The following is a 23923-nucleotide window of genomic DNA, read 5'->3' as shown; positions in this document are numbered from 1 at the left end:
ACAGTTAGACATCATACGAGATGACAAATGCATCATGTCATCGTAAAAGCTGTCGCTTTATGACTTCACAGCTAGCGGGCATTTGACCTAGTGATTCAGGTTGTGGAGTGGTTTTCGATTGAATTTTAAGTTCTCAAATCCAAAATAAGATATTTTCCAATTAAATATTGTCGAATACTTGAAAATTCAAAATGCCGACGCCGTCCGCGTGTTTGTGACCACTGTTTTAGACAATCAGCCGAGTTTGTGACACTGCTTTATTACCAAAATCAGTGATATGGCGTTTCGTAAGCCTTGGTTGGTGCTGGTTACAAATTCCGGGATTTCATTGGGAGTAATCAGGGGATCGGGATTGATTCAAATCCCGGGATCCCGGAATCGGGATTTCCCGGGGTCCCAACGCTACTCGCGCATCAATAATTACTTCTAAAACTGTACCTAAAACGGCGTTCATCGGTAGTGCGGCCTCGCGATTTCGATAACCTAAAAACAGTGACTGTGAAGAGATTTTTTTACCAACATGCTGTTGTAGGGTTTGTATCAAATGCATCACAAAGCTCCTGATTGAAAGCACAAAAATTGGAGATCCACATTCAAAACACAAATATCAATTCTATATTGGAAACAAAATATTTGCGAGACTTCCGTTTTCGTGTGATGAGGCCATCTCTACTTTTGAATCCTGAAACATGGGCAGATGCTTCAGTCACCACTGTCACATGTCTTTCCACTGCCTGGTTGTGGCCAGAATAACTGAGCTATATTGGTGATGATCTTAGGTTTTCCAGCTCGAGATCTGACAAGGTCATGATTGCAGGCGGCTGCTCGATATGTCTGATGTTTAGTTGACAATTTGGAAGATGTAGCCTCGATATTCATAATTGGAATTCGGAAGAATCTGATGCTGGTGTCAATGTTGCTGTTTTTAGGTTTGGTTTCATTTATATATCCATCTAAGTCGTCAATTGGAACCAGATCTGCAATATTTAGAGGCTGGGCCGATTGTTCATGCACGATTGTTGACTCTCATACATGCCAATTTTACAAGGTACTATGTGGGACAGAGTTATCAGCGAGAAATCTGAGCTGTCTTGCTTAATTCCGCATGGAAGTCTATTTTGTGTCATGGTTTGAAATAAAAATGCACAATTCCATTGTTGATGGCACAAAAAATTTCTACAATATAGTTTCCTGTGTCACAAAGCTGCCTGATACATGAATTCGTTCTCTTGCACTATCTATGCTACAAAGAAATGCTTATTTTGACCACCCAGAAAATGTTTAGCTGGGAGTGCTTGGTGACGAGGAGAAAAGCGTACGAAGACTTGTATAGTTAACAAGATTACAGCTATGCTAGATCAACCACACCGCACCAAATTCCAATTTACGACTTTGAAGGAGGATATATAAATGAAACCAAACCTAGAAACAGCAACATTGACATCAGCATCAGATTCTACCAAATTCCAATTATCAACATCGAGGCTACATCTTTCCACTAAATTGTCAACTTAAGCTTCAATATATTGCACAGCCGCCTGAAATCAAGACCTTGTCAGATCTCGAACTGGAAAACCTAAGATCATCACCATTACGGCTGTCATCCTTGCCACAACCAGGCAGTGGACATGGACATACATGTGACAGTGGTCACTGAAGCATCTGCCCATGTTTTAGGATTCAAACGTAGATATGGCCTCATCAGACAGAAACTGAAGTCTCAAAATCATATGAAATATTTCAATACTAAACATGATATTAATGTTTGTGCGGCCTGTACAACATTTTTCTGTTTTCAATACAGAATTGATGTTTGCGTTTTGAATGCGGAATTCCAATTTTAGTGTTTCTAATCAGGAGCCTTGTGATACATGTGATACAAACCCTACAGAGAGAGAGAGAGAATCTTTATTCGTATACATTACATATCAAAATAACACTACAAAAATGTAACAGTGAAATGAGACATGCAAGGTAGACGGGAGGCTCGATATGACATAGTCTGTAAGTTAGTAAGAAATCTCTTGACGGTCACTGTTTTAAACTGATCATGGTATATCACGAGGTCGCACTACCGATGAACGCCGTTGTAAATGCAGTTTTAGCAGTCACTATTCGATGCCCGAGCCCTATTTATACTTGGAGGGTGCTTCATTTGTTTGAGGAAGTTTTGAAAAGTAGTTGTAATTGATGCTCAGTCATAAGATCAAACAATACACGCTTTTGACATCCTACCCACTGCTTCAGTGCTTAATTTTACCTATAAAATCAGTAATTTGCTTGTAACTTTTTTTCTGTTCAATTTTAAGAGTAATTTCTATGGAAGTGAGATAAAAACATGTTGCTTCTGCATCTTTTAAGCCCAAAACCAGCTTTCTAGTGTAAACGGTTATCAAGATATGGCAAAATTGGCTATTTTCGGCTCGTTCGGTGAAAGTGCACGACCACTAGAGGGTGTACGAACCCAAAATTATGACAGAATTTATTTATTTGCTATTTGGCACCACATGTCAAGACACTTTTTTGAAATTCGAAAATTTTCATTTTTCACTCCACCCTACTGCGTATAGGCCTGATGATGAGGCATCCCACTGAAAACAGAGGAATGGATTCTAAGGTAACATTTTGGCATTATTCGACTGCTTCCATCAGGAAACGATCAAAGGTTTGACTGCGACCAGTGACCGTGTTGGAGAGAGAGGGAGAGGAAATGCTTCGAGTGAATGACTCGGCAATGGCATTTCTTGGAGCAGATCTTTCCAATTTTGGTAACGCCACTAAACTTGCCGCAATCGCAACACACCGAGAAAACAGTATCGTGTCTGTTAAAAACACTTCTCGATCAAATACATGGCAAAGAGTCTAGTCCTAGTCCATGTAAATTCTGCTACCGAGAACGTAGTAGCGGACAACATTGCATCAATATCTTTTATGAGCACGAAAACACGGATCTATCAACCAACCATATATCGTAGCCGGGATGAGCAAGTTTGTATCTGAACTAGAAAGATTGGAATAATCGCATAAAATAGGCAAGCACATGATCATAAGTAGCTTGGTTTGCTACGATATATGTGGGTGAAATCGTTATATAAAACGGGATGCGGTAATGTGTAAGGCTTGATGCGCATATGTGCTATACAAGTGTAGATGAAATGCCGATGTGAATAAACTTTTAAACTTAGGGCGTCAGTTGTCACATATGGGCTGATAACATGTAGGACGTCCGTTCATTATTTGGTATTCCTGCGATGTGCGCCACCTGGGTATTGGCGTAGTAAATATTGGTAGATGAATATTTCCGTACATGCTGTAAGAGCTTAGCGCTTGCTGATACACAAATCGAGAATAATATGAGCTGAACCGGATTTATCACTGAACAACAGTGAATATTTTCTATGTTGAAAACCAGTAGTTTCCTCGAAAGTGCGAGGATTCAAGCAGACCTTATTACAATTGTAATGTCCAGAAGTGGTAAGTAACGACGTACTTTTACTTTTTCGGAGTACTGAAGTAATTTGGCCTACTTGCGATAATTACTCAATTGGATACTATTTTAAACTTCATCCGATATTAATTGACGGTGATCAGTTTCTAGGCAAAACCAGGTAAAAAAACTTTTTACTTACTTGGAAATTGCTACTTCTACTTCTACTTGAGTGAAAATTCACTACCTTAAATCTACACTTACACGTGAGCGCCGGCTATGTTTACCTTGGCCATGACCACCGCTGGAAATGCGCAAAATCGAACAGAGATTTCTTGAGCTTGATATTTAGCATTTGACCCATTCTCAATGGTGACTGCGGTGACGATCTGATTACCGCTTAACCGTACTTCGAAAGTAGGAATCGATTACTTGTTCGATTAGAAAAAGTGTCGCATACAGGAAAAAGACTACGTGTTTAAAACGGCCAGCACCGCTGCAAAATAGCAGACAATATTTTTGCTGGAACAAGAATTCTCTCTTGCGAAGTACTAAATACGTTACATATAATCTTGACGAAAGCCAGACAACTTGCCAATGAAGTTGCAAACTATTGAATGAGAGACCAGTAGCGTGATATTCGGACTTTCAATTCAATACACTCATGCCCTTACCCGAATTATTGAATGAGCTTGTCTTCGTACAGTATTACAATATCGGGATGCCTGAAAACTATAGGGTTCTGTTTGACCAATCTGTAAATCATCGCTGAATATACCGATCATTCAAGTTTGTTGGTCTATTTTCATGTAGTCTCGTAACATATTTCAATTCAATGTGTTCAATTGACTTTACTGTAGTAAAAATGAATCATACGATCATCGTACTGATTCTCAGTTCGCTGGTCGGTGTGATCACCGCCAATCAGCGGGTAACATTCATGGAGCTGCTTTCGGACCACTGCATGAGGAATCAAAGTTCCGACCATGTCACATCAGTTGTGGTAGGACCAGCAGGTCCAAGAGGTCGAAACGGACCTATGGGGCCAAGAGGACTACCGGGCTCTGTGAATGAGACCACGGTCAGGAAAATTGTCGAAGAAGAAATATCATCCGGTAAGCATGTGGCACGTGTGGGTCGGTTATAAACCTATATGTATGTCGACATAATATTTTATGTTAATTATTGAAACTTGACGACCTGTACATGGGGGTGATAGCAAATAGGGATGGTGCGAACATGTGGTAGGGATAAGCTTATATTCCATTGCAATTCCTCATCGAAATTGTTGATAAAGCGACGGAATATATTGATGCTATGAAATTAATATAGCATTTGATTGTTCCAGTTGATGCATTTGATGATGCTTAAAGTGTATGCTTTTACCTCAGCATTGTGGCATACTGTTACCGCGTGGTCGCTAGTATCGTTACCAGAGGTGGTCAAAGTAGTCACCGTCGCTACTCAAGTAGAAGTAGAAATATCGCCTGAATTTCTACTCAAGTAGAAGTAGGAGTGATGGTTCACAAGTAAGTAAGTAAGTAGGTATTCTACGCCTATTTTTGCCTACAAAACTAAAAACTGTCAAGTAGAAGTAGAAGTAGTCTAAAATCATAAGTACTTAAAAAGTAGTGTGAGTAGGAAAAATCTACTTCAAGTACTTCAAAAAGTAGAAGTACTTCGTTACTGACCACCTCTGATCGTTACCCAACCTGTGGGCCACGGCCAGTGGTCAATGAGCCAGTTTGAGGAGGCCATGGAAAGACTGGGAAAAGCTTTATGATCTCTAACTCGGCTGCACTGTAGCAAAAGAAATGTAGAAGAACTGAATGAAAATATCAATGCAGCGATAAGTTACTTCCTGATCTTGAGTTTACTTTCTTCCCTACTAGGCAAAGCCAGCCTTAAGATATTGTCAGAGCAGAATCAAGCTCCACCATCACATTAACTAAATGTGTAATAACTAATTAATAAACTACCATGATTATTAGTGTTGTATTTATATCATTTTAACTACTGGTTTTTGCAACAACCAGTTTTTCAACTAAAATAACAGTTCTCATTTTTCTCGTAAAATTGAAAAATATAGGGGACCATTGATTTTTCAAGATTTTTAAAGTGGAACACTGTGTAAAAAGGTTGGGAACCGCTGGTATACTACATTACGAAAATGTAGGGCTAGAATTGGTAATATGATGTCACATGACGTCATAGGTTCGCATGTTAGTTCGCGTTCCCGTAGAACATTTCAGGAAGGTTTGCGTCCACATGAACCAGAGGTTCGCATCATCCTTAATGGCAAATCTCGTAACAGTATTCTGGCTCATTTGTCAGATCGCAATGATGGTCATGTCGAAAAATATGTCATCTCGAATGTAAGACTACCCGGTAGCAGCAAGCCGGCAATGTTTATCCTGCTTTAACCATTTCTGTCTGGCTACAGTTTTACCGGTCTTCAGAAACATCTCTGAGCTTCTGGTTGGCAAGGAATTGGCCAAGGAATATATGGCCAGATTCCACAGCGAAGAAGAATGGACGGTGAGTATAGTCCGATAACTTGTAATAACTCACAGAGCCGCATGCTCAAATTAGGATATGATTCGATTCGGAGTCTTTGTAACACTCGACCCTGTCAAGTTGTCCATACGTGCTTGCTTATAGTATATTTTGGTAACCTATCGGACACGCGAAAGCTGTGCAATCGAAACAAAATCTCTCAAGTCAACAACGATAAACAATCAACATTCTAAATAACATAACTATATGCGATAGTCTTTTTTTCTTTATTTCATAGACCACCAAGCGGGCAGACCAGACAATTTGCCCATCAGCAATTGGATTCATGTCACTTGTATTTTATACGACACACTAAGTTGGGTCAGGTCAAGTCACGTATAATGTTTGGTCTAAAAGTAATTCAATAAAAGTCAAACAATTTCGATGGATGCATGTTTAGGATCAGACAGAATAGTGAGGTGTTCGATTGTTTTTATATTTCAGTCTCCTATTTGTCTTGTCATGCTTCTCGTAACAATTAATATGTTCATTTTGCCTGATTTATTTAACTATAAGCTTATGACTGACAGACTCACATCCTACGGTGTCAATGGACCAAATTGGTACCTTGCCCCGTAACAGCCAAAGTAACTAAACTTTGGAGCCAGTCAATGCGAAATGGGGCAGTCACGAGCAGCAATGGATCATTCGTTGTTATGATATTTCGCACATTCAGTGTGTTTAAAACAGGGGTGTCAAACATGCGGTCCACGGGCCGCATCCGACCCACCAGACGATTTCATCCGGCTCGCGAAGCAATTATGAGAAGATTGAAAAATTCCTATATTATCCGGCGCATTTGAAACAAATGATCGGATTTTTTGCAGGAAATACTTCCATTGAATATTCCCTCGAGACAGCAAATATGGGGCATGTTCATATAGGCCACATTATAACAACCCGACTACGGCGTTGCGGTTTCACTTTAGTTACCACCAGGTACAAGTCGGTGAAATTGACACTTAATTCTGAGAAGGCAAAATGTGCACACTGAATTCAGAGTTTTATGGAAAAATCGACCTAAAAGTAGCTACCACAACGCCAACCGTTATATGCAGTTTACATGGAAAAGAAATTAGTTATACAAATAAATAATTCGAATATCTATGGTCACACTGCTGCGTCCTTTCCAACCCGCTAGGTCCCAGGACTTAAGAGATAGCGAATCGAGATTTAATAGTAATAAACCATATTCCGATGTCCGCGTTTGCAGTTGAATATCTTTGATTCCTCGCAACGCATACTCATACTCAGTGCTACCGCCAGATTACGATTAAAGCTAAGGGAGCATAGAAATATGCCAACTTATATCGTCGTGAGCGCCAGTGTTCTATCGGTTCTTAACTGCATTAACCGGACAATCATCGTATTTTTGGCACTTCCATTGTTCGAGAATAAAGGATTAAGACTTGTTGGTTTACAACCCCTATGCTGCGCGCACTGCTGACAAAGTCTGCGCGCACAGAAAAATGTGTGTTACGATTAACCGCAGTTTTTTTTGCTATCTGATATCCGGATATAATTCTTCCGGTTAACCGGTTAAAAGAGTATCATTGCTAATGCGTTTTACACTTTTTAGTAAGTTTCAAGAAGTCGTGTTATCAGTGTTGCACGCGGCCGCGAGGGGCGTGTTGGCAATTTGCGAGATTCGTATGTGCACGCAAAATGTACCGCGACCCGATCTCCCGCTGAGATGATCACGAAATTAGATAATTTATTGCCACGCCGTCGGCAATGGTCGCGGCCTAATTTATCGCGTCTTCAACCTGTCTAGTTCCGTTGGCTTGAAGAATCGCATCTCAATAGGCCCTGTGCAGTGTGCACACTATATACCATGCACAATCACATCTGCATTGGCTTGGTGCACATGATATTATCGCTGGCCTGCAATAGGCCTGGTACGAAAGATATCATCGCTGGTCTAACTATCGCGTCTCGGGCCTAGCATGTGTTAGCTCCTATCGATCGGTGGCTGGGAGAAGATATGCCGTTAAGTGAATGCTGATTAGCGATCGTGATGAAAGAGTGACATCGCGAAACTGAGTGACATCAAATGTTCGCAAATATGTGCGTGTGTGCACGCGAAATTGATTTCTGCTGATACTTAATCCGAAAAAAATCGAAACCCCAACCCCATTTTATTACAACTCCTCCTGATTTTTCGGCTGAGTATACGCGCCAACACGTGAATTTCTGAAGGAGAAATTAGAGCGAGCTATCATGTCGGCATAAATTCCAGTACCAAATTTAATGTACAGTCTTTAAAGTTCGGGGAAACGACCTGCCAAGCTTTAGAGACTCTCTACGAAGCGCTGCTTACTGTACAACCCACTTCTGTGGAAGTAGAAAGAGCATTTGGTGCATGTGCATGTGGAGTGTGGACTCTTTGTTACAAAACTCCGATCCCGTCTCCAGATTCCACAACTGACGCGTTGTGCTTTATCAAGAGGGCGTTGCAGGAGCAGTGAATATTAAATTTGCGTGATTTTTCTCGTATTCGCTCGTTCTGCGCGTACACCTGGATCTAACACTGTGTAATGATTCTACGAACCATTTTTCAAGCATACCTTGTGAAATCGATTGCCTCACTTAGCATTTATTATCCGGTTAATCGGTTAGATAAATTCCAAATATACGGATATATCCGTTATCCGGATAGTGAAAATTATTGATATCCGAACTATTAACCCTAGTGGCAACCCTATGTGTCGTACTCTTTTCCAAGGGACAGCGGAGTTAGTTGGTGAGTTTGCGCAGACTCGTGAAAAATTAGAGGAAAAATTGCCTATGACCCGTGTATTATATATATATATGCAGCACGTGGTAATATTGCGAAAAAAGTTGGCCGGTCCGGTCCGCGAGCGATCCGAAGGCTTGAATCCGGCCCGCGACGCAATTTGAGTTACACACCCCTGGTTTAAAAGGTGATGTATAGTGACAGAGTTTAATATACATTCTAATAATATATTCATTGCAGAAATATATTGAAATATATTGCAAGCCACTAATCGGAAGACATCCCAACACGGCTGGTCGAGGTAGTTAGATGTACGAGAGGATAACACGACAATATACATTGGCACTATAACTGTCACGGCTGCGACATATGCACCATATGACCAACATTTATCCATTTTGGGAATGTGATTTGCATCAACTTGCTCACAAGACGTGACTTGGTTACAACCATGAGTTCATGGCAAAAACGTCACAAATCGAGTGCTGACCTTCCTCATCACTTCTGACGTTATTGTTCCAGGTTTTTCAACGACGAATGGATGGAAGTGTGAATTTCACTCGCAATTGGCATGACTACGTCACAGGATTCGGAAATCCAAATGGAGAATTTTGGCTCGGTATGGTTAAGAGAGACAGAGGCGGTAGTTACTTACTAACATACAGTCCGACTGTGTCTAATCTGCTATTTGATGCGAACGGCTATTTTCATTCATCACGGATTTCCATTTTATGACGGTATTGCTATCCATTAGTCGTCGAGCATGTCCACATTCAGGTCGAAATACAAGCAATTTCTAGCCTATTGAATGAATACTATAGTCAGCCCTCTACTTACAGGGCGGCGTCCTGACATATCGATCTCGCTTACCGTTACATGCCACCTCATTTTGTCGCTTGTCATTTTATATTATCTCTTTTCACTTTATTTCATTCAGTCTGTATGCCTCCTATTTACATCGCCCAGGTCCAGGTCTCCAAGTCTTTTCGACACTTTACTATCTTTTCATTGTATCGCAGTCCTGCGGTGTTTTGAAATGATGAAATTTTATTTTAAAAAAATCGGAACTGAACTGATTTGAACCCTACAGAAAATACTGCTAGGCTGAGCAGGGGAATTATTTTCAGGGTTGGAAAAGCTCCATCTGCTTACGAGATCGGCGGTCTACCAGATGAGAATCGATATGGTGGAAAGAGACGGGACATATTACCAAGCCAATTATAAGTGAGTGCAGTCAGTGTTTCTGCCGGTACTTGCTTGCGAGAGAAATACCAGCAATGAACTGGCGCCGTATTCGCAATGATTTTACGAACTCGTCACCCATAAGTCCCTGTCGTACATTCCTGTGGATGGGGGTTCTTAAAATGAGGTACGCGAATTAGTATCAGGGGTCCGTGAAAGGGCAATATCGAAATATGCCATCATGAAACTACACAACCAGATTAATATTCGGTAGTGACGTTGTCAGTGGGACTGTAGGTTAGCATGTTTTAAGGACGGAATACTCGAAATCAGGGTTATACCCCACTATTAGCAAACGTCTCTATAGTTACTAAAGTTCAAAATATGCTGAGGTCCGTTGTAACCATCAGAGGTGGTCAGTAACGAAATACTCAAGTAATTTTCCCTTACTTCTGGTACTTATACAAGTAAAACAATTTTCAGCTACTTCTAATTCTACTACGTAATAATTTGTGATCTACTTACTTACTTTTCGCTATTTTCATTTCATCAAGTAGAAGTAGTATAATCCCCCAATCAGAAATATACCCTGAGGAATTTAAAGGCTGTTTTCACGGAGTACCAACATTTTCCGCTTTTTAAAAGTAGTATTTGTATTTCTCTCTCAATTCCCAGTATCTTACTTTGAGTTCTAATTAGTTTCAGTTCTTTTGTCTGCGGAGCATACATGTTGAAGTATAAAAGAAACTCTATTAATGACTATATTTTTCGAAAATAAAGATCCACTATTTAGCATTTTTACGATCCTACATTGTTTTTAACGTAAACCAATCACGCAAGGTGTTAACGCCGTATCCGATACAACTTCTCCATATTGCTCTTCGACTAAACTACCGCCCTTAAAATATGGGGGAAGTCGCCATGCCATGATGTCTTTGAAAACGGGGTGTTGCAGTAAACAAAGGAATAGTATCGCATTTGTATAACAATACTATCATTTACATCCCATGATACGACGAATGTTTGTTTGTTTGTTTTTGGGGTAGTCATGGTGTTTGTCGACTGCTATGGTCATTTTACACCAGGCCGATATTCTTCTTATTTTTCCGTAACTGCCGACTTATAGCACGGCCCACCTCTAGACTTTTTGTAAGACACCACTGACGCGGATGAGGTGGCGAGGAGGAGCCTAGGTAAACCTCCAACACGACGAATGTTTGATGATTATTCTGTCGAAAATTGATACTTCCTGGGATGCATCAATTTGAATCAAGCTCTCTACACCTTTTGCATAGCTCAAATTACAGATTTTGACAGTCCATGCGAACGAATTACGACTGTTTTCACAACTACTTACTTACTTGAGTAGATTTTAAAGTCAGTAAATTCTACTTCTAATTCAAGTACTTTTAGGTTGCTTTAAAAAGTAATACTTCTACTCGTACTTTGGTAGATTTCGCGTCGCTACTTCTACTTTTACTTGAGTAGCTTTTTTGACTACTTTGACCACCTCTGGTTGAAACTCTCATGAAATAATTTACGGTGTCACTATATACACAGTTAGGCGAAACCGTATTCGCAAAAGCAAAAAGCGAAATGTATTTATTGTCCTGTTAGTCGCAGCAAGTGGGGGAAATGGCATCTTTCGGCACATTTTTTCTGCAAATAAATGGTAATGGATTTGGCATTGTTACAAATAAGCTAATTCAATATAGTATATTCATAATGAAATGAGCCCGAATATTTTCGGCTGACACTCGTCAGGGGCAATGTTCCTTCTAAGCTGGGCGCGTGCACGGGCACGCAACACTGACATAGTCACCGCGCACAGCAAAACGTATGCCGCGCACTAGAAAGCCACTAGAAAGTCGTTACGCACTGTTGTACAAGGGACCGCGCAGTGAGTTGGTGAGTGCGCGCAGACTTGCGAAAAAATGAGGAAAAATTGGTCAAGGGTAATCGTCAGCAACCCGACTACAACGCTCTCGTATTCGATATTTCATGCTGGTGACGTCATATCTTGTGACACGATTTCTGATATACAATGTTCTCTCCAATTCTATACTACATTCTGACGATTACCCCAAACGAGTGTCAGCCGAAAATATTCGGGTTCATTCCAATGTGAATATATTCTGCAATTGTATATTGAAGTTTTGTACCTCCAAGAAGCTCTTTAGACTGAATGAATACTGAAGCAGGTAAGGTCAGGGTTCAAAATCCAAAAGTTAACATTTGGACCGCGGACCGCCATGTAGAGTAAATCTGCTCGAAATAGAGTTAATATGGGCCTGATGACCCTATTTTGCAAACTCATCGGGTGGATTTGAAGACCTAATGCAGTGGAAATCGAGGTTGGGCCACAAAATGAAGTCATCGGATTGTGGAATTCAAGGAGCACACGCCACAGCCCACAAAACTCGAAAGTGCCAGTCAATTAAATAGTTTAACCCTGCCTTAGACCTAGAGACGTGTTTTTCTTCACGGCAGGTTTTTCGAGGTTGGCCCATCGTCGAATAACTACAAGCTTCGTTTGAGCGGATTTTCGGGGAACTCCACTGACTCGATGGTGAAGTCGGGCTGGTTGGACGGCGGTCTAGCAAACAATCAAGAATTCTCCACTTTCGACGCGGATCACGATAAGCGAGACTGTGCGAACTGCGCGGAGTCCTTCAAAGGGGGTTGGGGGTTCGATAATTGCTACTATGCCAACCTAAACGGGTTGTACTACGACCTCGGGAGCGCTGGGATCGTTTGGAGCAAAATGTATCAGAACACCGACTACTACATGCGATTTACCGAGATGAAAGTCCGACGCCGCGCTTGAGACAGGTAATTTTTAATAGAACCTGAACTGTGCCTGTCGACTATTAGTACCGGATATAAGCAAAAGTGCTCAGTGAAAAAGAACTTATACTTTTTTTGGAGTGCCCAAGTCGATTTTTCCACTTGTAGTATTTAAGTGGTTTTGTTTCTAGATCAGTCCCACTCATATTTAACTGTTTTTTACGCAACACTACTGACTTCTTACAACTCTAATTCCGTGAATGCGAAGTAGTATGAAGTGTGCTTGTATGACTTTTGTATTTGAAAATGTCATCAGTACTCGGCGAAATAGCCCCTGTTCCTGTATCACGATCACTGAATTTAGTTTTGAAAATTGCAGCTATTTGTGGTGTTGAACTTCCAAATAACTGTTTAAGGGTATGCGACCCGTAGGCCAAGTCTACTTTTTAAATTCGCAAAATCGTGACATAATCGTGTAAATACTTACCTAAAACATTTTGTATGAGCCTACGGACAATTATCACCCTATATAGCCGGCGTATATCGATATGGCGCTGTTAAAACCCTCAAAACTAGTCGGTTCAACAGCAATAAGTGCATTTATTTCGTCAAAGGAGCTGTGTTTACCCTATATTTTCAATTGTCAATGTTAATCCACTATGACGTCACAATTGAATAAAAGTGACGTCATGGCCTTAAAAAACATGTTTTAAACAAGGCCTTGTTTGAAACATGTTTGTTTTAAATTGATTTTTGTTTTAAATGCAACCCTAGTTGGGATCAAGTCCATACCTTCGAGTAACGAGTCATCTCGAGTCATAGCATATTTTGACTCGAGCCAAGTCAAGTCATGAGTCAAGTCTAGAGCCCGACCGATATTGGATTTCTGAGCCGATACCGATAAGACCGATATCCAGTACCTCCACCGATAACACCGATATATTCAGCCGATATTCAAAAGATATGGAATCTAGCTCAAGGCCCATATTTAACACCTTAGAGCATTTATTTCAACAACTTTACAGCCATTGATATGCTTGAACATGAAAAAAATGATCTAGGGGCTATAAAAATATATCAAATGCACCAATCCAGCAGTTGCAGATTACAGTTCATGAAGCACAATTTCTCGGCCCTTTCTCCAAGGAGTGAACTTCTGTGGTCTTCCATAAATGATGTATATAGTACTAAACACAGTGAGCAGTCTTTCACTTGGTACCATAGTTAGTGGCACAGCAAGAATTGGAAATCTTTCTTCATTTCGGTTCCACCGCTCCCTTGCAGGGGATCTTTCCTTCAATGGTTTCACCAAATATTGATATTAATATTGATATTCTTCTGGCAGTGCACCTGGAACCTTCAGCACATCATTAACAAATAGCTGAAGAGAATATGCAAAACAACTCAAATTGTCCACGTCTGCAACTGCTCCACCCATCCCCCTTGGGCCTTGACCATGACCAGCACTTCAACAATCAATTGATCAATATTTTACGCTCTTCTGTCAGAATTGGCCAATGTCATCATGGAATAAATAATTTTCGTATCAATTATTGGCTTTACTCCACGTTTGCTTGATTTTCTTGACCTCTATGCTCGCATATTTCCTATCATGGTGGCCCCGCAGCCGGCCGCAGGCCTCAGTCAGACGACTTCATACAACACTGGTATAATTAGCTCTGTTGGTACCGAACCAATAGCACTATCTTCAGAAAAATGTTTCGACGCGACGCTTTCCTCTATCATCACGAGGGTCAGTCCAGCATGATTGAAGTTCTCATTTCTCTTATTGATTGAACTCTTCTGCAGACAACTATCCATCCAGCTGCTCTCTGTCTTTGGTGATCGATTACTACAGGGGATTCCCATGAAGTCAGTGGGGCATAACGGTGGTTAGTTATCTATAATATTTTTCAGATAGGCACGCTTACTACCCTGTATGCAGTATGCACTACATGCAGCTTGGCCATTTATTTTTATAATTTACCGTCCTCACGTCTCCAATCGACTTCTCTGACTCCCTGCCACCATGTTGTGACGTCACGAAAATGGCCGATATTTTTTTACCTTCAATGGCCGATACCGATATTTCTCGCCAAGCGTGATATCGACTCGATATTATCGGCGAGCCGATAATCGGTCGGGCTCTAGTCAAGTCACAATTCAAGTCAATTTTAATTTTCGACGTATGAGGGATGATTGAAAGTCATTACATTTTGCTAGCTGTGTGAAAGACAGATTGATTGGCCATTTATCTTGAATCAAATAACGAATATAAAGGTTAATATATACATGTAAAATGGCGCTGTATCGCTCACGCACACGTAGAACTGCTAATAAAATACGTGAACCGAAATAGAGGGTCGAATACAAAGTATCGGGTAGTTGAAACTAATCGATATGGCACAGTTCACTACACATCCGCGAGAATATAAACGCATAAACTATATTTGTTCGATTCATCTCAAACAATAGTCGGTTCAGGTGAGCACTGCGTAATGTATGCACTGAATCGTCTAAGAAGGAGAGAAACATTGATATTAGTTTATCTACTGCTAGTACATTAACGCAAGATGTGATTATTTCGTTTGCAGTCACTTTATTTGTGATGTGACAATCGAGGATCATTGAAACGTACAATCTGTGAATAACTGGCTCATCTCACAAGCCACACTGGCGTGTCGCGAACAATGCAAACATAAACAAGACACAGTTTATTTGATGACTTGAAATTGACTCGTAAATTTTGCTCCGAGTCACGAGTCAATCCACATTCCTGAAGCGACGAGTCAAGTCAAGTCAAGTCATTTTTCAAAGTGACCCGAGTCAAGTCAAGTCATACGAAAAAGTTGACTCGAGTCTGACTCGAGTCAAGTCGTGACTCGGGTCATCCCAACACTGCTAGAGGGGTATTTAGGACGTTAACTCCACTTCTACTTGAGTGCCAAGTTGACTACTTTGACCACCCCTGGATATAGGCACTGCCCGAATAGGCAAACATGTTTTGTTCGTCGTAATGTTGTATTATATCCTTTCATAAATTCAGATCGAGCATCATTCCGATGTTATCAAGTTCGAAATCATGGATTCCTCATGCTCAAATTCAACATGTCATTCCGGTCTCATCAAGTTCAAATCTGAGTTCGCCATTATCTATGACCTGAACTCAAGAGATCAAGAAAACGTCAAGCTTCATTGCTTTTTTCTCTTCACCTATCATCATCACAATAATCGAAATACATCGTTGCCCCACTCACGCTTCTCTGCAGTATTCTATGCGCTGATTAGTACTAAGTGCATGTCGGAGTTTAGCCGTGAATAGCCCTTATTGCAGATGCAGGTATTGTTGGTAAAATATACAGATATCTACAAACTAGTGACGTGGGTGAGGTTCATGCCTGGTGAGGCACTGATGACCCCTTCCCCCCGCACGCACACACTCACACATACACGTGACTTACCTGATAAAGATACAGAAGGATGCGAATAACAGCAGCAGTAAGAGAAAGCGGGTAGGCGATAACGTGTTCTCCGCACCCTGTTAGCCGTTGCAATTCTACAATACATATTTCATTTTTTCCGTCAGTGGAATATTCTGTATTCATATTCTGTATTGTCCTATGCTCGTTCAATCTCTTCTTTCACAAGATTGTAATGGGCATTGTATCAGCAAAACTAAATAAATGTCACTCAGTAACATCAGACTTAAATGGTAAAAGAAACCAGCGATACTGTGGAAAAATCAAGGTGAGATTCATGATTGGGGATGCAGATTCCATTAGAATAAGATTTGCAAATACATGAAAGCTAAAAGGTTAGCTGATTGAGTTGGTGACCTATTTCTTATCACATTAATAATCTTCACACGCAGGATATATATAGGCTACTCCTCGCCATCTGTTCCATGTAGGCGGTGTCTTACAAAAACCTAGAAGTGGGCCATGCTAAAAGTCGGCAGATATGGAATCATAACATAGAATATCGACCTTCCATAGTGTACTTAAACGGTACATTCTTCGTGTGTCTTGACGATGAATGATTCAGTTGCGACTCGGACGTTGTAAGCCATGAACGCTTATACTGAAACAGGCAGATAGAATATTTCGAAACATCGTTATCACATTTGCGTCCAATTATAGCAGTTTCATGCTGTCTGTCAGTACAAGACGTAACATCAGGCACTTGTGATCACTAATAAATTTCCGTTCAGCACAGTGTGTAGATACGCTGAAGTTTGCGAGGCAGTACTGTTTAATTTATTAAAAATATATTTCTTCCGATATTACACTACCCTAATGCTATATACTCGGAACTCATTATTGAAAATTATTACCCAATTGCTCTTACTATAGGCTTATATCTATTCTTTCCTGAATATATGCCGACGAAACGAGGTATGCGGGAAACAGGCCTGATGACTTCACTGACTGCCTTACTATTTTGGTGGGAACTTCATTCTGATGTTCAAGGACAAGGTAACAGCGTAAGCAGCATGAACATATGTATATATTATATGTAGGGCAACTAGCTTAGGTGTGCTAAAGGTGCAACTCACGAGATGATTTTGTTGGGCATGCAACAGCCTCTCGACCAAATTTCTGCTATTCGGAGAACGTAATTCCGAATACATTACAACCAGGACGGTATAGTGAACGTGTTTACTCGTTATGCAGGTCAATATCTGTCGTTTGACGAAAACTACTTGCCAAATTCCTCAATTCAGCGCATATGGTCATCACAATCGAATTTGATAATTTATTTTTATTCAACATCTACCCGAACGGGAGAATACATTGGTAGATTAAACGCAATGTTTCCAGAACGGAACGTTACGGGTTATCCTCTCTCGAATAATTCATTTTCTAGACAATAGTACACACAGTGCCAAGTATATCGATAAGCAAGTGGCCAGCAATACATTACCAAAGTGTAAGGTGGTCCACATTCGAAATAGCCTATAGCTCTCTGTCGTAGCGTTTTAAAGCCGCGGCACCCATCTTATTTTTCGGACAACAGGTGCTTGCCCGAGAAAATGACCTTTTGTTAGTAACTGGATTATTTTTCCTAGAGAGAAATATTTGCTTAAATATCGACCAAATGAGCCCACTAGACGATAAAGGTTGGGCCACTGTCTTAAGTCATAGGCTAACTTTATTGGCGACGGCCAATGACTTCATCACCCTTGCAGCTGTCCCGAGTAAAATATAACTTACGTTTATATGGAACGTATTATTTTAATTACTGTCGCTTATTATTCGTCTTACTTGATGACCCGGCTGGTCCACCGCGTAGGACCGGCTAAGCGCTAAGCTGTTTTGTTGCTGGCCATTTAAAGTAAAAATTTGCAAGGATTCTTCATGAATTTTCTGGATATCATCTTGGAAATTTGAAATTGAACGAAGGGCCGTAGGTGGTAATAGGCATTGTACTGCAAAGTTGGTCGGGACAGAGTGTTTTTGACCCTTAAAACTTCCAACACAACGTTGTTCAGAGTCAAATGCAATTAAAGACATTGCCGGTGACGATATAGTCTTATGTCTTCCATAGTTACGAGATCAGTTATTTATTGCGTGTCCTGTGTAAATAAATCATTTCTCTTGCCGATGCACAGAGTGTACCTGGAATCCATCCCAACCAACTGTATATAAAAGAGCTATCGGAGCACCTGCTACGTTGAATGTATCAGTGTCGGGTGAAATAATAACTACTGGCCACTCGGTCAGCTGGAGACTGAACTGCGTGAGTTGGCTGTATAGTAGGCTATACTGTTAATTCACAAATGTTGTGATACCCATAAATTGAACGCCAAAAGTCATCAAAATTTTAAGATCCAAAACTGTTGCAAAGTGTATACCAATTCAAAGAAAGCGTTTATTTTCAAAGAGATCCCTGAATGAATGCTGGACCTGTCACACGGACGCAGGGCTCAAATAAACATGTTGTATGGATTCATTACCGAAATGACGCTCTCAACACCAAACATGGGCGAATAAATACCGGTAAACAATTAAATTTCCAATAGCTGTAGAACGGATCAAAAAATTCAAATCACCAGTCGCCGGGGCGAAGTAACCCACCACGTAACTATTTCGTTGCAAATCTTCCTGTTTCAATCATTCACGAACATATACCACAGTGTGGCGAGACAGTGTAGTGGTATGTATAATCCACAGCTACACCTCAATGGGTCGTGCGCTCGCGTCCGACCGAGGTCGACTCCATAATGCCTACCTGAGTGTTTGAGGTTTATTTAGGGCCCAGGCTTTTCCTCGTCACGTGATCCGCGCAAGCGGCAATAGGTTAGTTTTCTATTCTCTTAGTTACAGTTTGCCGCCTTTGCAAATTTAAGGAATTAGGGGGCCTGCTATATCTATTATATCAGTTTGTTACTAATTTACGGCAACTATGTTGGTGAGTGAACGTGAGTCATCTCACCTCCTCTTCCAAGTTGCAATGATATATTTTCCTTACCACATTTGTATGCAAGCTGTTGCAGTGAGTTTGCTACGATCGCCTCAAATATATTACCGACGACTATTATGATATCCGTGTAATTGAAAATAAGGAGCAGATATGGTTGCTTTTCAAACAAAATTTAATTTAAACAAACGCGTTTAAATCGTGGCTCCTATATTAAACGTGTTTTGAAACGCGATAAAATCACTGAGCTAATTCACGACATGCTGCGTTGCATAGGGATATCATATTTTGGGATCCGCAAAAGAGGACACTTTTCAAAAATCCTGAAAGCTCTAGCACCGAAAAAGAATTGATGATTGGTGATTTTGAAAACATTTTCGACCAATACGACTGCGTTGACTAGAAAAAAAGCTCGTCTTTCCCATATCTACTCCCAAAGTCGCGCCGTATTTTTCGTTGATTGTCGTGCCAACTCAGGCGTTCGCTGCGTCGGAACCCAGTTTTTGGTCGCATTCCGAAACCTTTCATACAGGAAGAAGACAAATTCCCCAAAAAGGGGACCTTTTGGCATCTTTCGAGGACACTTTCAATTTAATAAAAACAGAGGACTTATGGTAACCCTAGCGTTGCAGTGCTTGATCTTCCCTACATTCTCGTTAATGGCGTCCATAATTAAGTCATCCTGCGTAATAGAGGGATTTGCAATTTCGCTCCCTCGCCACCTTCCACTCGCAAGTTCATACAAGACACTATCCATACGATTACCGAGTCGCGGGGTATTCATCAACGACCATTTCCATAGTTCGGGACCACGGCGTGCCTTTCTTGATAGATAACATACTGACCCATCTCGCCACGATTTCCTCGGGATTAGAGTTCGTTTTGTTGTCTGGAAGAGAGATATAATGGAATAATGAATACATTACTAATAGACCTGGTGCACAAGGCCATAGCTGCCGAGCACCAAAAACTCAATACCTACACCAACAAAAACGACCATTTCCTTCGGGTTCGCAGAGTTCATCAATGAATTCACCAGGTCCATCCCCCTAAGCAAAATCGCGATTCGATTGAGTCAGTACCTTTTGTGATTTCTTAGTTCTAGTCTTTCCAAGCGCAAATCAACCATTGTCAATAGGGTGAACAGCAACTACATAAAACATGATGTATGTATATCGACGAATTCCATTTGGCGAACTTCGATTTTGACATTTTCATATGTCTTCTTTGGAATTCCGATTGCGAATATAGGGCCAATGTGACTCTTTTCACAAAATGTGCCCGATCCTGTCTCTAACGGGCCAATTAATATATTTGTCCAGGACTACACCGTCTTACATAATTTTTAAAGACGGCCCTCACCGTCATCATAATATGCATTCGATTGAGGTAGAAGTTGCAACTGTTGGTGTCAAAGCTGTCAAAAATGATAGCTAGGCGATATTTTTGACATGTCACGAAAAGTCAAAATTTTGTAAAAATTGTAGCGTTAGGTCGAAAAATTTTAAAAATTGTTTACAAAGTCAAAAAATTTTTGCATCCTGCATTTCGTTTCTATCGTAGATGTTTGCGCCGTCGGTGAACTTATCATTTGACGTTTTACAGCTTGTAGCTGCTGCTACTTTATAGGTCAACCGTTGTGTACGGCCCATTGACTGCTCATTGTGAATCATAAACGGTCAAGTAAAAACAGATACGTCGACATGGTGTTGTGCTCAGCGTACCGCAATATCCTAACTGAAGCAAGACTGCGTGGGCATTGGTTCTTATATCAAGAGCCGCAAAGAGGGCAAAATATGTCTAAATTAAGTTTTTTTTAAGGTAAAAAAAATGTCAAAAGGGTCATTTTTTTAGGTAAAGATCTTCCGTTTTCTAGGTAAAGAAAATCTCTCTTATCATAACCAGTACGTTGACTGCTTAATCTGTTGTTCCGCACTAGAATAGAATTTAAATCATTCTGTTCATTCTAGTTTGACATTTCCGTCCGTCGGTATTCGAACAGTGGCGTGTTCGAAGAAACGCTGCCCAATCCACGAGGAATTGCGAGGTGTGTTTATGCAAACAATATTACCAGCAGCCTACCTCGTACAAGTTCTGCTTTTTTTACAGCTCATCAACAGGTCGCCACAGTATAACAATTCCCTCAGTCGATACAAGGGACAACGGAGTAGAGATTTGGGTTGAAAGCGGGGGCTGTACTGTGCATGATGTGTCAGAACCTGTTACGCTTCAAGTCGAGTGTGAGTTTGCCATACTTTAATTTGAGTATAATGCTCGGCGCTGGATAGGTGGTTTCGACATGCCTGTTGCCACGACATAGTGGCACTTTTCGTTATGAAGAACTGAAGTAGGTTTGCATGTGTTCTTTCTTCATTCTCTCCTACTTTAATTTAAGCGTAGGCCTACCTATACGAACTTCCATCACTTCCACCTGTAAAATTTTTGAAAGTTGTGCCGTGGATTATTCCGCGTCAGTGCGTCTCTGTGTTGCATTTAGGTTGCGACTTGACGTTTTACGAACCCGTCGCGAAAGCATCCGACGACTCTTGTTGCGGGTATAATTGCGTACGACTGTTCACGCTGCACTCTGATATGACGACTCTCTTCAACGCGACGTGTCTAGAAAATGCTACATGGAGTGGCACTGTACCTACTCCGAGTACGACTAATTCAGGTATAAATAATTTCGTATTTAATGGAGAAGGGAGACATTGTTCACCATCTGGAATGCTGTATTGTAGAATGCAAGATACATGATTTTCAAAACCGATGACAACTCGCGACTATGATACTATCCGAATCCAAGCTGATTACGTCATGAAAACGTCAAGCTAATTGGCGAAATCCTGGATTTGGCGAAATCCTGGATTTGCCGGTACGGCTAGCGACATGTGACACGATTATTGTCTTAACGGCATTATAGGCACTCTTTTAAATGTGTATTCATTTTGTCAGCATGCGCGCAGCCGATAAGTAGTTCCCGCATTCGATGACGACTTTGAAGTTGAGGAGTGAGTGGTTGAGATAATTTTACGACTACGATCGATGACTGTTGATATCAATCACAGTATTTGTACATGCAACACATTAGACTTAGGGTTGTGTTTAAAACAAAAATCAATTTGAAATAAACATGTCTAAAACAAGGCCCTTTTAAAACATGTTTTTTCGCTAGGCCATGACGTCACGCATATTCAATTGTGAGATCATGGTGCATTGATATTCACAAATGAAAATATAGGGTAAATATAGCTCCTTAGAAGAAATAGGCCTACAACCCCTGTGATTTACGGACCAATGATATGTCTTTAACCAGGACTACATCGTCTTGCAGCATTTTTACGGACGGCAGTCATCATCATCAGAACACTCATTCCGTATGAATGATATAATATAATATATCTTCGTACTATAGCTGTTGAATCGACTATTTCGAGGATCCAACCATCCCATATCGTATACGTTGGCTATATTGGGTTGTAGTCGTCGTCCGTACGCTCGAACAACATGTTTCTGGAAAGTATGTACACAATTATGGCAGAATTATACAACTTGAAAGAACACAATTATGTTTTTTTAAAGGCCCTTGTCTAAAACACAGTTTAAAACATGTTTGAAAAATTATATTTTAAACAACCATTTGTTTTAAATGCAGCCCTAATTACTCTGCAATAGAAATGCAATAAAACCCTAATTACTAGAATGTCAGTGCGACATCGCACACATATATACATATAGTCCTACTCTGACACCGAGTGAACAGCCAAGGAAATGTGGAATACATCGGCAACGTATTCCGCGATGATTCCCAATTAGTAAACTAATACTTGAGTATCACTAAATTTGTCGTCACGCCATGCCTCTCTTTGATCGGACTTATACGAAAGAGTGGTACGACGATTGGTAATACACCAGGCTGAATGAATACGACAGAATTTCATGCGACAAGGGATTTTCGCGACAGGATGGCTCCTACACAGCGGGGCTGCCATCACGTCATATTCGAAAGTCAATTTTGATAATCCATATCTATCGTGTAAGTCACCGAGTGAACTGGATGGTAATTGCGGTTATTTCAGAACTTTTGTCCGTGAGGTGACTTCCAGAATACTACAATCAACTTAAAGTAACACAGCAAATTGTCGTTGCAAACCTATCGCAAGTTCTGTAAAAGTTGGTTGTGTAGAGACTAGAGATAAATGCAAACCGTAATAAGTTGGTGAGCACTGAACTTGAGATGACATTGATGTGTATGGGTGAGTTGACGTCGGTCGGAATATCTTCTTCACCTATACATTTATCTATCCCCAAACAAATAAGCCCAGTAGGATACACGACCTCGCGTCTGCAGATATTGAATATCGAATTGCGTCCAAAAATATCGCTCCCGATTTGGATTCAGTGTTCGGATTCGTGATATACCCACATTCATCACGCAGCTGCAAACAATCATACTTCGAAATTCAACCGAATTTTATTTTCTATTTTCCAGCGGAATTTTGCATGAGAAGATACGTCGATGGTAAATGGGTCACAAGCGGGGATTGTGGGGTTGGTATTCCTATAGTAGTTTGACATCACCACTGAATGCTCTATTCTGTGTATATTTCATGAAGGGTGTTGAAAGGATGTCGGAGATAATGAAGGAACTCCATCACAGAGCGGAATATGAGAAGAGGAGTTACAAATGACATAAATTGTAGGATTTTGAACACAGGTGTTCACGTTGGAATTCACGATTTTTATACTGCTTGAGACGTTGTTACACTGTTGTATATGCGTTGTATATAACATATATCATTCACGGTGCATAA

The 23923-nt window shown here is 40.7% G+C and overlaps 2 protein-coding genes across 2 annotated transcripts; both read left to right on the top strand.

Moving 5' to 3' along the window:
- Positions 1 to 4220: 4220 nt before the first annotated feature.
- On the top strand, positions 4221 to 17128 carry LOC145447807 (fibrinogen-like protein A). Its single transcript, XM_080326083.1, has 6 exons — positions 4221 to 4542; positions 5871 to 5965; positions 9243 to 9339; positions 9848 to 9944; positions 12393 to 12734; positions 15736 to 17128. The coding sequence occupies exons 1-5, from the start codon at positions 4263 to 4265 to the stop codon at positions 12727 to 12729; spliced, it is 906 nt and encodes a 301-aa protein (XP_080182209.1). The 5' UTR covers positions 4221 to 4262; the 3' UTR covers positions 12730 to 12734; positions 15736 to 17128.
- LOC145447810 (uncharacterized) lies at positions 17032 to 23923 on the top strand. The gene is made up of 7 exons (XM_080326087.1): positions 17032 to 17164; positions 18301 to 18428; positions 21080 to 21156; positions 21219 to 21349; positions 21607 to 21783; positions 23602 to 23660; positions 23726 to 23923. Exons 1-7 carry the CDS (start codon positions 17068 to 17070, stop codon positions 23798 to 23800), a joined length of 744 nt encoding a protein of 247 aa, XP_080182213.1. The 5' UTR covers positions 17032 to 17067; the 3' UTR covers positions 23801 to 23923.

The sequence above is a fragment of the Botryllus schlosseri genome, chromosome 10, assembly GCF_051294905.1.
Source record: "Botryllus schlosseri isolate E-star chromosome 10, Bs_hap1, whole genome shotgun sequence".
Classification (NCBI taxonomy): domain Eukaryota; kingdom Metazoa; phylum Chordata; class Ascidiacea; order Stolidobranchia; family Styelidae; genus Botryllus; species Botryllus schlosseri.
This window is presented reverse-complemented; position numbering and strand designations above follow the sequence as displayed.